Consider the following 17,546-nt stretch of genomic DNA (forward strand, 5'->3'; position numbering starts at 1 on the left):
AACATACCACGTTAGTTGAAAAATGCATTATTTATACTGTTCTCCATTCATCAGATAAAACTGGCATAAAGTAATTTTTTAAACTGTTATAAATTCACTTGAAAAATTCATAATTTTCATTACTCTAAGCCTACATTAATTATTTATAACTTAATTAGTTTAATATTTACCATTTAACAAATCAATAACTTATTAGTAATTTAATAGTAAAGACATAACATGTCAAAATGAACTCAAACAAACTGAAGTTTGTCTTCAACCTGCAAACATTAAAGTGTCAACCATTAAGAAAAACTGAATAATCATTATTTACTTACCAAAGGTTCCCTTTCAGAAACAGTACGATTCATTTTGTATGAGTTAGTACCAGATACAATGTTTAATAAAAATAGCTGTTTTAAACTAAATTAATAAAAATTATTGTAGTGGAAAACTTGACAATTTTACATCACAGCACTGAATCACAGTGAAGATTTATATTATTAAAATTCAACTTTCTTAGTTTTTATTTTAGCAATGTTAATAAACATGATGTTATTCCTTTATTAATTTTGCTTCGTCAATAAATATATACAAATTAATACCTTCTAATTTATTTCTTATTTTATGAGCCTGCTTTTACTACTATAAAGTTTATAAAACAATAATACGTCAATATCTTAATGAAGAAATTAATATCCAGCAGTCTATTTGTACAGAAGTTAAAAATTAAGGCAATTTATTTTTACTTTATTCTGCACACTTCTCTGGAGCTACCAAATTTTATAGCTTTAAATGGTTTTAAATCACACAAAGTGAGTAACAAAGTTTCGATCCATGCCATATCGTTTTTTTCACAAATGTCTCAGAATTTTTATCCGTAAAAGATTAAGAAGTCACTCAGAATATCGAAGATTCTGTTTTCATTTAATTGAATCCATTTTTAAGGAATATATTTTCCTGTATAGTTAACTTCAAATACCTTATCAGTTTTCGTAAAACTGATAAATATAAATAGTTAATTTAATTTTTTGATGCTCAATTTAAGTGAATTTAACTACATATTATGTTCAGTGATAAAAAAACCAGGTTACAAAAACAAAAAATGACTGCAACTGGATAGTAAGAAACACAGTAAGAAACCGGTTTATATGGCAAAACAAACAAAAAAAATTTTTAACCAACACTTAGTCGCACTGACAACACTAACTTTTTCAAGGAAATCACGAGCAAATAGTTTAAAACTGACAGCTACGACACCAACATAGCGTACAAATTTTTCCCTGCACAATGACAAAACATTTACCTCCTACAAAATTAAAAACTATCTGTAGAGGGAATACGTATTATGTTAAGTAGTGTTAGTATGTACTAAAAATTCCGTCACATGGTAAAATATTAGAAAATGTTTAAATGTATGAACACTTTAAAATAATTTTGTTTAACATTAAATTGCAGGTATTCACGCTTAAGATTTAACAATTGAGTAGAAGAATGAAAAAGATTAGACTTAAACATTTTTTTAATATATTTTTTAGTTTTCACTTTTATTAGTAAATCGATATTTTAATTTTATACTCTGTGGGACGACACATTAATTTACATAAATTTTGTTTTGCTACACGGTTTCAGGGTAGTTCGTTAGTGTTTATCGAGGTGTGCTTGTAGTTAATTTTTTATTCTTGTTTTAGTTTTGACAATCATATTCGCCATTAAATACTACAACTTTTTTATTTCGTTATACTACACTCGATGAAAATTCACCCATTAACAATGGGTGAATTATTATTATTAATTATTTAATAGAAAAATAAGAGTAAATTTCATAACAAAAACAATACATTTTATACAAACGTTTATTTTAAGTCGTCGCAAAGAAACAGTGGAAAGATGTTAAAAAAATTAAACTAGAAACTATTATTCTAAAAAAATTTGTCATATCAATAAAAATTAAACCAATGGATAAAAGTAAAGTATCAAGATGATATTTCAGATTTTTTGTTTACAACATAAATGATTATGTAAGTTTATGTGACTTATTGACAGTTACTGTCAATATGTCACTGTTATCTTTAACAGGTACTGTTTAAAATGACATCACTATATTCACCGCAAACAAAATGGCAATTTGAGCACTTAACTGAAAACCTTTTGCCACTTTGTTTACATTGTGTGCATCTTCCTTCTTTGGATCTTTTTCACTGTAATTTTTTCAGATCTTGGAAGGTTTCCATGTTGCACTAAACCATTTAATTTTTTGTCAAAATTTAAGTCTTAAAGTTTTGGTAATCAATTTTTGTTTCATAAAAGGTATGGTTAGTTATGGTCCAAGCTCATGGAGAAAACCAAATCTATTTTGTTTTAAATCCCTTCAAGTTTAGTTATTTAATGACCATAAAATAAATGCATTAATCCCTGCAGCATTTAGTACCCCATCAAAAACTGCTAACATCCATCTACTAGTGCACCTACTACAACTATAATTTTTACAATCTGATCAAATTCAAATGTATCTACACCCGAGTGTTTCATATGACAGGTTTCCTAGAAGTTGTGATGAAATAGTTGGTGCATTGTGCATCAATGAAATTAATAAGATGAATTACCCCTTTTTTGAGAATCTCACAAGTTTGTTGTGATATTCATCAAGAAAAATAATTGTACCAGCTGGACATCCCTTGGTGTTGCTCACGTTTTGGGAATTTCTGGTTTATCTTTTCATAGCATGCTGCCAGAGTAATACCATATCACTTCATTATTGACATCAGTAGAATCGAAGTAAACCAGTTGTTGAAAGTAATATTGAATTTGTTGTGTGGATCAGTTTTGACAGTTCTTGCACTACATATTGTGCGTTGGTCAGGTTGGTTTATTCCCAAACTTAGGAAATACCTGATACCAAATATTTAGAGTACACATGCATGTATATCAGTTATGTTGCATATTTATCAGGCTTATTAGGGATGTACATTCTACTGACAATGCCACCAGAATCCTAATATTTGCTCATAAACTTATTATTCAACAGAGAGAGTGTAGTATTCTGCACTGAAAAATCCACCCCAAAAATTTTGTATACAGGTGAATGGATCATTCTGCACACAGTGCCCCTGCATACTTTTATCGTTGAATCTCAAACAATTGGTGATTAACTTAAATCTTTCTAGGGGCATAATAGGCAAATATATTTGACTTGAAAAAGAATTCTGAAGGTATTTTTCACTCATGTTATTGTCTTTCCTTGCTCTACTTGTATAAAGTATGCATGGAAAGCTTCATTCAAATTTGGTAACAGTGAAATTATAAGTCCAGCTTTGTTTAGCAGTAATTGTTTTTTTTGTTTCTCAGTTTCATGTTTTGTATAAATAATAATCTTAACCATTTTATTATCTATAAACAATTTAAATGATTCAAGTGTAGTGTTTACTTGCTGTGCTGCACGTTTTGGACTTGGGAGAGATCTAATAACACTGTGTGCAGTGTTTTTTTTACCCAGGATGTGGAGTTAACCAGAGTAAAGTTATTTATCCCTTTAAAACATTTTTTTTTCAGTATCAAAACATTTTTATTAACACTTATCATACCAGCTATTTGAATCTGTCTTGGATTTTTAGAAGGCTTAATATTACCTATCTCTTGTTCATTTGAATCCTCTGAAAACAAAGAATCATTAGCTTTATAGCTAACAACAATCTCATTATTTCCCACATGATTATCTTCAACAATGTCTTTTTGTTCAGACCCTTCATCATCTGAAGGCAGTCAATCCTCAGTTATAATTAAATCTTCAGATGTAATTAATACAGCTAATTCCTAAGAAGTAATCTCTTTATTTTCACAGTACTTCTTTATTTCTTTATTATTTTGTCGGTGTAAACTGAAAGATTTTTTTGAAAAAAATATTTAATTTCATGGATTTTACAATGAATTAAAAAACAGAGATTTTTCTGTTAATTTTTATTTTGTAATTTATGTTAAATGCCATACTGTAAAGATAGTAAGCAACATCCCTGGATCACAAGTCACTGCTGTTCTTAAGACTAATTACATCCCATGCCATGTTTACTAGGAAAAATGACAAGTGAAGGTTTCCTTTTTTAATTACTTTTGTTATCAATTTTTTTTTATGTGTAGGTAGAGAAGAGTGCCCCAAAAGTATCGGTTTGGAACATCTGAATCAGAATTTTATTGCATGAACACCACTTTCCCATTCATGACAGAAGAAGATGTTCAAGAAACACCTTTATAAAATAATAATAGCAATATTGTTGTAGTTCTGATGATTACAAATATTTAAGTACCAAAATCTTTGCTTTCACTTTCCTAAAATCAATCCTCTGCCGAATAATTTCAACTAACTTTTAAAAAAAATTTTCCTTCTCATCCACCAACTCTACTGAAATATACAGTTATCAAGATTTTAGTATATCAACTTCAGTAATTGCTGGTTTTATTAATAGTTATAAATGTAATTTTACAATATCAATATATTCTGTAGAGATGGCAAACAGTGATAAATAGTTATGTACTAGGCCATCTCTGCAGATCCTACAGATTTCAATTTTGATTTTTGCAAGAATGAAGTTAATCAAATATCTGACAGTATCAGAAACTGATAAGTAAAAAATTGTAAAAATGTATGTGGCTCCAGGAGTGTCATATTATGAAAGAGATGAGGCAGTGAGTGTTAAAAAATACTCTAAATACTAAATATGTTATCATTAATTAAATTTCTGCAGAAAAATATCAATAAAATTATGTAATATGTCATCAGTTATGTCACTTTTTTTGAGACAGTAAAAGATTAACAATTAACATGAACACAACAAATATAATTAATAAGTGAATTGAACTGCGTAAAGTATAAAATAATAAGTTTAATACACTTAATTACAAATAAATTATTACTTAGTCTCTTTCTTATTCCATAAAAGAAGAAACTGAAAGACTAATACAAATATTATTTATTATTAATTAATACTGAAATGAGACCACAAGCAGTATAAAAACATGTTTTATAAAATAATTTGATTTTTTGTTTAAAAAACAATAAATAGAACATGACTGAGAACAATTAATTACTGCTTACTAGTTTATAAACAATTGTCTTGTTAGTTACCTTAAAGTTTATTCTAATCAGTGGATTTTTATTCTGTAATTTCCATATTATATAATATAAGTTATTATATAACAAAAAAATTAATTTCTCTATTAAATCTAGTATAATAATAACTAGAAAATATATCAAACTATCAACAAACATTTTCTACAGTTACTAGACAATAAATTTAGTTCTAACAATCTTTTACTAAATCATCACTAAAGCATAAAAATTAAAATCCTGTTTCTGTTCAACAGGATTATAATAATAAGCTTAGTTTCTATTATTTTTTTTAGAGATGCAAAATGGATCACTTAAAATAAATAATACCATTACACTAAATGATGTATTTTTTTTTAATGCTTATTTTTTAGAATACTTTTATAACTGTGTACTTGAACTTTACTCAGTAGTTTAAATGTGAATGAAATATATAAAAGATAAAACCACTTATTAATAAAATAAATTTATATATTATTCTTTAAATGCTCTTGATGATTATTAAATATAAAAGATCTTTATTGTAAAATAAGAATTTTAGCTTTTACTATAATTAATAATATTAAAGTAAAATTATGAGAAAAACATTTAGTTACTATATTTATTTTAAAACTTAAAAATTATATTTTTTAAACTATTATTTCATAAACCAAGTTAGGAAATTTCTCCCTAACTTTGTAGGTATACTCCCTCAACAAAATTATGAAAGAAGTTTATGTAAACATGATCCACAAAACCTTTGTTTTCGAGTTACAGATTTCACATGAAAATGTAGAATAATGTTATATTTAAGCTCTAAAGACTCAAATTATTAAGAAAAATTAGTGTTTTTATATGCAATCTTACACAAAAAATGAAAAAATTAGTCCTAGAACTGCATCTGTGGTAGTTTTTGAAAAAACAAAAAGTTAGTAGTATAAAAGCACACTTTTTTAGATTTGACACTAATTTACTTTCTTAAATTACCAGCAACCAAATAAAACTTAAGACAAGATTTACAGAAAATTATAAATACTGCAAAAACTGATGTAATCAGTAAAGTTAGTTAAAACCAAATAAATTTTTTTTTTAAATCCACTCACTAAAAGCCAGACAACAAAATTTTTATTAAATTTTGCATTGCAGATCATGAATCAAAAGGTAGAGGCCAACTTCTCTCAAAATATTTTTATATCAGAACCTTATTCATATTTAAGTTATTTAATAACTTATAGTAATATCATATTAGTTGCTCAAAATGTCCACCTCCAGTATCACTGCACATTCTAGCATGTTTCTGGATGTGATTGCCTTTTCCAACTTTCTGAGTTGTTTTTTTTTTTTTGTATTATTTGTTAGGAGGTAAACATGATTTTGTGTAAAAGATAATTTTCTCGATCGGATCTTTGAGCTTGTACTGTTCCATCATTCATCCTCTTACAAAGAAATCTGAAGGATTCAATTGAAATCTTTTATTTTGACTGGCCATGCTCATAGGCCCCTTTGGTCATCACCCTATTTGGAAATGTATCATTGACATATGGAATTACAAGGCCACCAAAATAAGTTTGGGCTCAGTCTTACTGGAAATAAATGTGTTATCCCATTAAAGTTCATCAGGGCTAGAAAATGTTTGGGGGGGGGGGGGTGGCAACTGGAAACATCACAAGGCAGGTAGGTATCTTCCCCTACAAGCTTGGGATGGAAATAAATATGTGTTCATTTTATCAGAAGGTCATCATGTAATAGCTGAGGAAGCTGACTTTAAAGAAAATTAAGGTAGGCATCCTCTAAGAGTCAATGATTAATCAAGCTATGAGGTCTGATCAGAACATCTTCTATTACCTTGCTTCAGAAATTTGTTGAAAAACAATACTGGAAGTTGTTAACAATTAAAAAATTGCATCATTCTAAATATGATTATGTCTTCTATTGCTAATATTACACCCAAATGTTATTCATCATTGAAAAATATTTGCGTGGCTAATGCATTAGTTTTAATATCCAACGGAAGTAATTGGTTCTTTCAGATGTTGTACAGCTGAAGATTGTATGTAATGACCTTCGCAATATAATGTTCTTTCTATGCTATTAGGCCAACTTCACAACTGTGTGGATAATATTCGTGTACTTGTTGAAGGACTTTGCTATGATATAATCAATATCTGACATCATTATTACTTTGCCACATTAAATTTACCTCGATTGCCACTCTCTCTCTCAATTTTCTATGAGTATCATTAAATACCTTTCTACTGAGAATAATTAAGTTAAGAATTCATCTGTGATATACCTCAACAGCTTTTCTGGCATTACGATTGCATACCCATAGTAAAATGTTAACATTTTATCTATATCTGCATATTCTTTGTTTGTAAGTTTATATTTATGTTCCAAATCATTGACAGTAATTTTAAGAAAAAAACAATAATTCTATAGGTGACCAAGCACCAAAATCACGAAGCTAGTGTATCAAATCACCAACAAAAGATTTTTTTTTTGGGCGAAAAACGCTTTCATGTTATTGTCTAGCACAAAAGTTAGAACTCACAATTGGTGTTAGTACACACCAATCGGTCAAAAATAAAATGAAATGAAAGTATAGTATAGAAAAAACATGCTGAATGTTAATCTAATTGTCGTGAGTACATTCCAACCCCATAGGGGGAAGACATCAACCTTGTGACGTTAACGGTCGCCACAACACCCTCTCCGTTACAAGCCCCGAGGGGCTTTACAGGAGGTCGTCTTTAGACCCTCTAACTGATTACATCTCACAGTCATCAGCCAGGGCTCGGTTAGGATGTCACCGATGTGACATTTGCATGACCTTGGCAGACATTTGCATCAGGAAAATACATATCAAATTTCGCCTTCACGTAGGCCTCAAACGGACATCTTCACATCCAACCTAACATGATTCCCTAAAACTGACCGAAAGCGCGAACCCCGCGCCTAGTCCAGATTTGACAGCACCGTTCGTGACTGTGAATGCCTCAGAAAACGAACGATTATAAAGTTAAATCAGTGCTACACTCACACCAATCAAAATTATCTTACACAACATAGAAATTCAGACCTACACCCAAGTAAGTCGACCAATTTAGGACACCTAACAAAGGGAACGCAACCTCATTCCGGTCCGCGCAGGATTCGTGCACAAACCCCACACCTCCACCCGATCCTATCATGGAGTATCGCTTTGTGTTACCAAGTCACGATCAGGACTGTCACCGACGGAGGAAAGCCACGCCCCTGCTCGCACGGGTTAACATACTCCGGCGGCGCGGCCACCCCCCACCAACGGGAGCCCCAAATCGAATCACCAAACAATACCAATATAACCGTGGCACGATGCGCCTACCTACAACCGATACAGTTCCTAAGCAGGAACCCTAGCCATCCTGGATCCTACCACGATCTAGTACCTCGATTAAACTCCCTCTGCAGACCCACACACCGCAAGGGCGCGAAGAAAACCAGCCACTATAGACACTCCTCGCGGTTCATCCAGTTAATTCGGAGATCCAGAAAGGAATGTATTCTCTGAAGCTCCCTAACAGCTCGTGAACGTACGACCTCGTATCGGGGACAGACGTAAAGGACGTGATCCACTGTATGATCAGTCCCACAATCCGAGCATTGACTCGAATCCACCAAACTCGTCCGAAGGCACTATGCCTGGAGAGAAACTGTATGTGTGTGATCCAATCGCACCTAAATCAGACACTATAGGATATATACCATGCGTGTAGCGACCGGTGGAGGATTCGTCCCACCTGATCTGCCAAGACGCAAGGCCACGGTCTTCAATCTCTTGCTTTCGTTCTGTCGTCAATAGGTTATTTACCTTTGAAATGTAGCGTTCCTTACGCCCATTAGCCAAGATATCTATTGGTTTGACTCCGGCTATAATACAAACTGCCTCCCGAGAGACTTTTCTGTAACCGCCTATAACAGCCAGCAAGAGGAGTCGCTGGGCCCGCAGCAAAATGTCCGCGCAATACCTAAAAGCAATGCGGCGAGTCCAGACAGGCGCAGCATACAGCATAATAGCTTCGCTGACACTGACATAAGGATGAATGACACTACGGGTTCCATGAAAAGCATCAGCGGCCTTTTATGCTACATACTGTGAGAATTTTCGGTTCCTTGAACCGAAAATTTTCATCAAGGATAACACCCAGGTATTTTTGAGTTGTAACGTACCGAATGGGAAACCAGCCATCCGAACCCGGATTCGTCGGGAAGCAGCCAATCGGCCCTTAAGCAACATCATTTTGGTTTTCTCTGAGCTGAAAATCATCTTATGTTGGAGACTCCACAGCCGGAGTATCTCATAAGCATGAACAGCTAGGAACTCTACCTCGTTACGCGAATCCCCTTCAATCAGTAGCAGCGCGTTGCCAGCATAAGCGACGACACGATGACCACATGGCAACCTTAAACGCAACATGGAATCAACTTCTATGATCCAAAGAAAGGGACTCAGAACACTGCCCTGAGGGCAACCCTTAGTAAAGGTCTTACGAACCTCCGAGCCGTCATCACGCAGGAAAACGGTCCGATGGCTGAAATAACTTGAGAGCACTTCTAATTCATTTCGTGTATACTACGCTTCTGCATCTTAAACAGGGCAGACGGGCACTATAAGTTGTTAAATGCCCCGAATATGTCCAGAAATATCCCTAATACATATTTACATGGACTAGAGGAAGCTATATCCATCACCTTTAGTATGTGCTCAATGCTCTTGCCTAGTCGGAAACCATACTGGTTGTCCATTAGAAAATGATCAGTGGCCAATCTAATACAAAACGCAAATATAGGACCTTCTCAAAACCTTGCCAATCACAGGCAAGAACGTTACTGGACGGTAAGAGGAACTAACAGTAAGATCTTTGTCGCCACCTTTGAACAACAACACCAAGTCTCCACGCTTCCAACATACCGGATAGTGGCCGACGAAGAGCAACCTATTATATATTCTAGTTAGAGGACCAAGGACTACTGGAAGCGCTCGGACGACGAGCTCCACTGTGATCCAATAATACCTGGGGAACTTGTGCCGTGCCATACTACAGATCACCTGGCGCAACTCCGCCTCAGTGATCTCAGAAGATTGCAAGTCGGTCTCGAAAATCGCCACTTCCCGCCTGACACGCCGGTGTTATAAAATTTCACCCACCATAGTATCTTCCGGAAGCAAATCTTTCAACAAAATATTAAGGACACGGTCCTTATCAATTACCACACCCTCGCGGGTTGACAAAGCTGACAAGACGACATCTTTCCTGCGCTTATGTGCACAACGCCCCAAGGGTCTCTATTCCCTTGCTCCTGAACGAAGAAGCGCCAGGAATTACGCTTGAAGGACCTAACGCTATGAAAGTACCTAGCCCTCCTTCTGTGGGAATCCGTAGTTAGGGCCGCACGCCGATCGGGATCACCCTATCGTTGCGCAGCCCTTCTGAGTCGATTCACAGACTGCTTCATTGCTCTCAGAACCCGACACCACCAATCAGATATACGTATCCGGCCAGTACCTCTAAGAATGGCGGCTTCAGCCGCCGCCCCAACCGCAAAAGTGAAATTTTCTGCCAGGACATATAATGGTAGGTCGTCAAGGTCTCGAGAAAAAATCTCCAGTCTGGACTCCAACAAAGAGGATAATTCGGCCAGTCCGGCCTACTATGCAGGAAGGGCCCCCTTTTAAATAGGAAAGTGTCATTCATGGCCATCCGCTATTTCAAAAAGTATCAATCGATGGTCGCTAGAACAGTCGTCGACCACAGACCAGTCGTGGACCCTGCCAGGGATGTTCCTACCAATGGCAATTGTCAATATTTGTACTTTGTAAGGCCCTTCGTCCGTTAACCGTACCGACGTAAGTGGCCAACTGGTCTGCAACATTAAAAACCTTAAAATTGTGCTGCTCGAAAACTGTTAATTAAGCCAATGCCATGATCAGTGATCCCACTGTGCCAGAAAATCGAATTTGCTTTAACATCAGCACCATTAAACCATTACCCACAATAAGAAGGATCGTATCCTATCTCGCTAGGTGTTCCTCAGTGGGATCCTAGTATTGGAAATGTGATCTAACAACTGCAAGGTTTTGTCCGCGAATGGCAAGTCTGACCACAACATGATGCGCATCAGTAACCTGCCGTATAAAGACACTATCAAGCGACTTCCTGCACAGAATAGTAGAAATACTGGTATGCCCTACGCAAAACCTTTTCCAGCTGTGAAAGCCTGGCAGATCACCCCTAATTACATAGGTGCTGCAGAAAGAAACATCGAAGCTCCGTCTCTCTACAACCTTTCTTTCTTTTTTCTGTTTAGCCTCCGGTAACTACCGTTTAGATAATTCTTCAGAGGATGAATGAGGATGATATGTATGAGTGTAAATGAAGTGTAGTCTTGTACATTCTCAGTTCGAACATTCCTGAGATGTGTGGTTAATTGAAACCCAACCACCAAAGAACACCTCTCTACAACCTGGACTCACCTAACTCAACCTGGACTACATAAGCACCCTGGTCATTTAGTTGACCGAACCTAAGCATCTAAGGAATTAAAGTACAGCACAACGGCAGTTACATAATAGCCACACGCCTTACTAACAACTGGGTGCTCATGATTCTTGTATAACCTCTTACAGTTAGCACAGGCCGGAGCCTCGGACCTATGCGTACAATCGTCACGCTTGTGGCCGTCCTCGCCACAATGGGCACACACCAAGGCAAATTTACAAAATTTAGCCCTGTGACCAAATCTGCAGCACTTAAAAGATCTTTGGACATCCACATACTCTTTTACTTGGCAGAACCCTAAATCGATAAATAGTCTGCCTGCAGACGTAAATTTTTGAAAGAGACCAGAACTTACCTCAAAGACTCCAAGATATTTCTGAGTATCACTCCTACCCATTTTAAAGACCAACCCACAGTCCCTTTGGAAGGTGGCTTCATGCAAATCAGTGTTCTCCTCCCTAATGAGGGACAAGACATCTTCATCGGTAAGGTTATGGTCAATATCATAAACTACAATATGAGGCCTACGTGTTCTCTTCGGGTCTATTTTTACATTCAATCACTTAACCACCGTGGAATTTCTAATTGCCTGAATGGTCTCTGTATCATCCACTACCACAACTAATTCCTTGCTAGTCTCTTTGATGTTCCTGATTTTAAGACCTTTCCAGTCTCCCCAAAGGGCAACCTGGAAGTCTTTCTTTAGCTAACTGCTGAACACAGTCAAGCCCTCTGCTCTGCTGACAAATGCAACTGACAAATGCTAACTACTCGGCATACCTACGCGGCTGCATTGGGGACGGGCCGGTTTATGGAATGCAGTTAATTTCCTAGGTTTTGAAGCAAGATTTTCTAAACCCTCGATGAGAGCTGTGAAAGCTGCTTGGAAGAATGTGAGACGAAGCAATAATCTACTCTTGGTAGCTGCACTAGTACTGGTGGGTGGATTGGCATTAGGGTAACTCGACAAGTTTGATGGTCAACAGGAAGTTAATAAAGGTTGAGAATTCAGTGTAGTAGATTTAACATTGCCTGTATCTTCATTTAACGAACTGGAAGAAAATCTTGATGACCATATAAGTAATGTTTATAAAACTACTGTTCAATTTAATGAATAAGTGAATGAAGATTCTGATCTATTTCAAATCTGTTAGATTTGAAACTTAACTTCTAGTTTAAATTGTTTCATTTATTTGTACTATCAGTCTTATACCGCAAAGATTATCTATTACAGATGACAGTTATATTTCTAGAAAAATGGGCGTTAATATTAACATAGAAAACCATCAATTATTAAACAATCCTGTTACTTCTAATAATCGTTTCAACTGCATGTCATTTCTAAAGATTCAATAATTAGAATAAACAAAAAGGTAATATCTTTAGATAAATCTAATGAAATGAATGGGCTCAGTTGTCAGAAAATGTTCAAAGGGTGATAATAATTTACATTAATGTGGTGTGGTAAGAATCTCCAATTAATTTTGATTGTGATCCATGTGATTGCAATGATTTCAAATGTTGTATGCAAGTACCTATAAATGAGTGTATGGTTATAAAGTTAATTATGAACACAGAGATCCTTAATTTAAGCTCAGATACTGCAAGCAGTCTTCAAATTTGATATATTAACAATTTACCTATAATAAGTTGAATATTTAGTCAAGGTACATATTTCCATTGGTGCAGTAAACTATTGAATTGGACAGCTTCTTGTACACAACATTTCATAAAGATAATAATCCAGCATTCTTTCCAGATGAGAATATTATTAATACATTATTTAATGTATATAATGTAGAAATTTTATTTACAGTAATAATGAAAATTCATATAAAATTAAATCTTTTATCTGAATCATTTAGTAACAATTATAACTACCTCTGAAACTTTGGAATGTTAATCATCATCAATGATGATGAGGACCTGATTTATGAGGATAAAAATGCTTAATAAATCAATAAAACAATCAAATCAAAACAATCAAAACGAATCAATTAGTAAATTATTAGATAGAGGATACTGATTCCAATGTTCTAGTAAGAGATTAAAATTGACTATAAGGTCAGATTACCTGGTGAATAATAATAATTTTTTTTTTTTTTTTGTCTTCAGTCATTTGACTGGTTTGATGCAGCTCCCCAAAATTCCCTTTCTAGTGCTAGTTGTTTCATTTCAGTATACCCTCTACATTCTACATCCCTAACAATTTGTTTTACATATTCCAAACGTGGCCTGCCTACACAATTTTTCCCTTCTACCTGTCCTTCCAATATTAAAGCGACTATTCCAGGATGTCTTGTATGTGGCCTATAAGTCTGTCTCTTCTTTTAACTATATTTTTCCAAATGCTTCTTTCTTCATCTATTTTCCGCAATACCTCTTCATTTGTCACTTTATCCACCCATCTGATTTTTAACATTCTCCTATAGCACCGCATTTCAAAAGCTTCTAATCTTTTTTTCTCAGATACTCCGATTGTCCAAGTTTCACTTCCATACAAAGCGACACTCCAAACATATACTTTCAAAAATCTTTTCCTGAAATTTAAATTAATTTTTGATGTAAACAAATTATATTTCTTATTGAAGGCTCGTTTCGTTTGTGCTATTCGGCATTTTATATCGCTCCTGCTGCGTCCATCTTTAGTAATTCTACTTCCCAAATAACAAAATTCTTCTACCTCCATAATCTTTTCTCCCCCTATTTTCACATTCAGCGGTCCATCTTTGTTATTTCTACTACATTTCATTACTTTTATTTTGTTCTTGTTTATTTTCACGCGATAGTTCTTGCGTAGGACTTCATCTATGCCGTTCATTGTTTCTTCTAAATCCTTTTTACTCTCGGCTAGAATTACTATATCATCAGCAAATCGTAGCATCTTTATCTTTTCACCTTGTACTTTTCCATGTAAAGATTAAAAAGTAATGGAGATAGGGAACATCCTTGTCGGACTCACTTTCATATTACGGCTTCTTTCTTATGTTCTTCAATTATTACTGTTGCTGTTTGGTTCCTGTACATGTTAGCAATTGTTCTTCTATCTCTGTATTTGAACCCTAATTTTTTTTAAATGCTGAACATTTTATTCCTGTCTAAGTTATCGAATGCCTTTTCTAGGTCTATAAACGCCAAGTATGTCGGTTTGTTTTTCTTTAATCTTCCTTCTACTATTAATCTGAGGCCTAAAATTGCTTCCCTTGTCCCTATACTTTTCCTGAAACCAAATTGGTCTTCTCCTAACACTTCTTCCACTCTCCTCTCAATTCTTCTGTATAGAATTCTAGTTAAGATTTTTGATGCATGATTCTAGTTGAACTAATTGTTCTGTATTCTTCACATTTATCTGCCCCTGCTTTCTTTGGTATCATGACTATAACACTTTTTTTGAAGTCTGACGGAAATTCCCCTTTTTCATAAATATTACACACCAGTTTGTATAATCTATCAATCGCTTCCTCACCTGCACTGCGCAGTAATTCTACAGGTATTCTGTCTATTCCAGGAGCCTTTCTGTCATTTAAATCTTTTAATGCTCTCTTAAATTCAGATCTGTATTGTTTCTCCCATTTCATCCTCCTCAACTTCCTCTTCTTCCTCTATAACACCATTTTCTAATTCATTTCCTCCGTATAACTCTTCATTATATTCCACCCACCTATCGACTTTACCTTTCGTATTATATATTGGTGTACCATCTTTGTTTAACACATTATTAGATTTTAATTTATGTACCCCAAAATTTTCCTTAACTTTCCTGTATGCTCCGTCTATTTTACCAATGTTCATTTCTCTTTCCACTTCTGAACACTTTTCTTTAATCCACTCTTGTTTCGCCAGTTTGCACTTCCTGTTTATAGCATTTCTTAATTGCCGATAGTTCCTTTTACTTTCTTCATCACTAGCATTCTTATATTTTCTACGTTCATCCATCAGCTGCAATATATCGTCTGAAACCCAAGGTTTTCTACCAGTTCTCTTTATTCCGCCTAAGTTTGCTTCTGCTGATTTAAGAATTTCGTTTTTAACATTCTCCCATTCTTCTTCTACATTTTCTACCTTATCTTTTTTACTCAGACCTCTTGCGATGTCCTCCTCAAAAATTTTGTTTACCTCCTCTTCCTCAAGCTTCTCTAAATTCCACCGATTCATCTGACACCTTTTCTTCAGGTTTTTAAACCCCAATCTACATTTCATTAACACCAAATTATGGTCGCTATCAATGTCTGCTCCAGGGTAAGTTTTGCAGTCAACGAGTTGATTTCTAAATCTTTGCTTAACCATAATATAATCTATCTGATACCTTGCAGTATCACCTGGCTTTTTCGAAGCGTATATTCTTATATTATGATTTTTAAATTGGGTGTTGGCAATTACTAAATTATACTTCGTGCAAAACTCTATAAGTCGGTCCCCTCTTTCATTCCTTTTGCCCAGCCCGTATTCATCCACTATATTTCCTTCCTTGCCTTTTCCAATGCTTTCATTCCAATCTCCAACTATTATTAAATTTTCATCTCCTTTACGTGTTTAATTGCTTCATCAATCTCTTCGTATACACTCTCTACCTCATCATCATCATGGGCGCTTGTAGGGATATAGACGTTAACAATCGTTGTCGGTTTAGGTTTTGATTTTATCCTTATTACAATGATTCTATCGCTATGCGTTTTGAAATACTCTACTCTCTCCCCTATCTTCTTGTTCATTATGAAACCTACTCCTGCCTGCCCATTATTTGAAGCTGAGTTAATTATTCTATAATCATCTGACCAAAAGTCGCCTTCCTCTTCCCACCGAACCTCACTAATTCCTACTACATCCACATTTATCCTATCCATTTCCCTTTTTAAATTTTCTAGCCTACCAACCTTTTTTAAACTTCTAACATTCCACGCTCCGACTCGTAGAATCCTATTTTTTAATTTTCTGGTGACCCCTTCCTTAGTAGTCCCCACCCGGAGATCCGAACGGGGGACTAGTTTACCTCCGGAATATTTTACCAAGGAAGGCGCCTCCATCATTGCTATTTGAAAATGCAGAAAGCTACATTTTCTTGGAAAAAAACCAGCTGTAGTTTTCCATTGCTTTCAGCTGCGCAGTACTCAGAGGACTGAGTGATGTTGATATGGCCGTTTAAGTCATTCTGACTCACGCCCCTAACAACTACTGAAAGAGCTGCTGCCCTCTTTCGGGAATCATTTCTTAGTCTGGCTCTCAACAGATACCTCTCCGATATGGTAGCACCTTCGGTCCAGCTACTCTGTATCCCTGAGCACTCAAGCCCCCACACCAATGGCAAGGTCTCATGATTCATAGAGGAGGAATAATAATAAGATAATCATCATTATTATCATGATTGATGATTCGTCACACGCATTTGTAGATGAAGTTAGCAATGTTTATCCACAAATAATCTGGTTGACAACAGTATATATTGAACACCAAGTATGTTACTGTTTCAAAATAAAAATGCAATTTATCTACTCAAGAAACATTCTAATAAATTATTAAATCATAAGGAACTGTGCCAAAATATATATTTTGGTACAGTACAGTAGTGATTGTACATATGTACAATCATATATGAAATATATGTATTTGAATGATTTATTTGCTGAAGATGATTACAAGACATGTTTCAGAAATTATTTCTCAAAATGAAATTCACAGTATAAATTTAGTTGAACCGTCTTTAATTAGTGTTATGTATTGCGGTATTTCTTTCTAAAGATCAACTTACTAAGCGCATATAACACCATTACAAAACAGATAATTTCCTTAATTACCTTTTAATACAAAGTTAAAAAATGTATAAAAACAGTTTTAAGAATACAGGATAGTAATCTGAATTCACATATATTTAAATATAATAGGAGAAATGTCAACAGTGTTTAAACTAAGAAAAATACTACTTATATTACAATGCTATTCATAATAATAAT

At 34.6% G+C, this 17,546-nt stretch overlaps 1 protein-coding gene across 3 annotated transcripts in view; it reads right to left on the reverse strand.

Moving 5' to 3' along the window:
* LOC142317280 (protein Malvolio-like) overlaps nt 1-17,546 on the reverse strand; it is a 134,095-nt gene that overhangs the window by 77,923 nt on the left and 38,626 nt on the right. Inside the window, exon 1 of one of the 3 annotated variants that reach the window (XM_075353696.1) lies at nt 318-1,186. The exons of the other annotated variants lie outside the window; for them this stretch is intronic. Coding sequence (XP_075209811.1) covers nt 318-350 — 33 coding nt within the window. The 5' untranslated portion in view covers nt 351-1,186. Of the gene's footprint in view, nt 1-317; nt 1,187-17,546 lie in introns of those variants that run through there. 3 annotated transcript variants of the gene reach the window in all.

Source organism: Lycorma delicatula, chromosome 1 (assembly GCF_047948215.1).
Source record: "Lycorma delicatula isolate Av1 chromosome 1, ASM4794821v1, whole genome shotgun sequence".
Classification (NCBI taxonomy): Eukaryota; Metazoa; Arthropoda; class Insecta; order Hemiptera; family Fulgoridae; genus Lycorma; species Lycorma delicatula.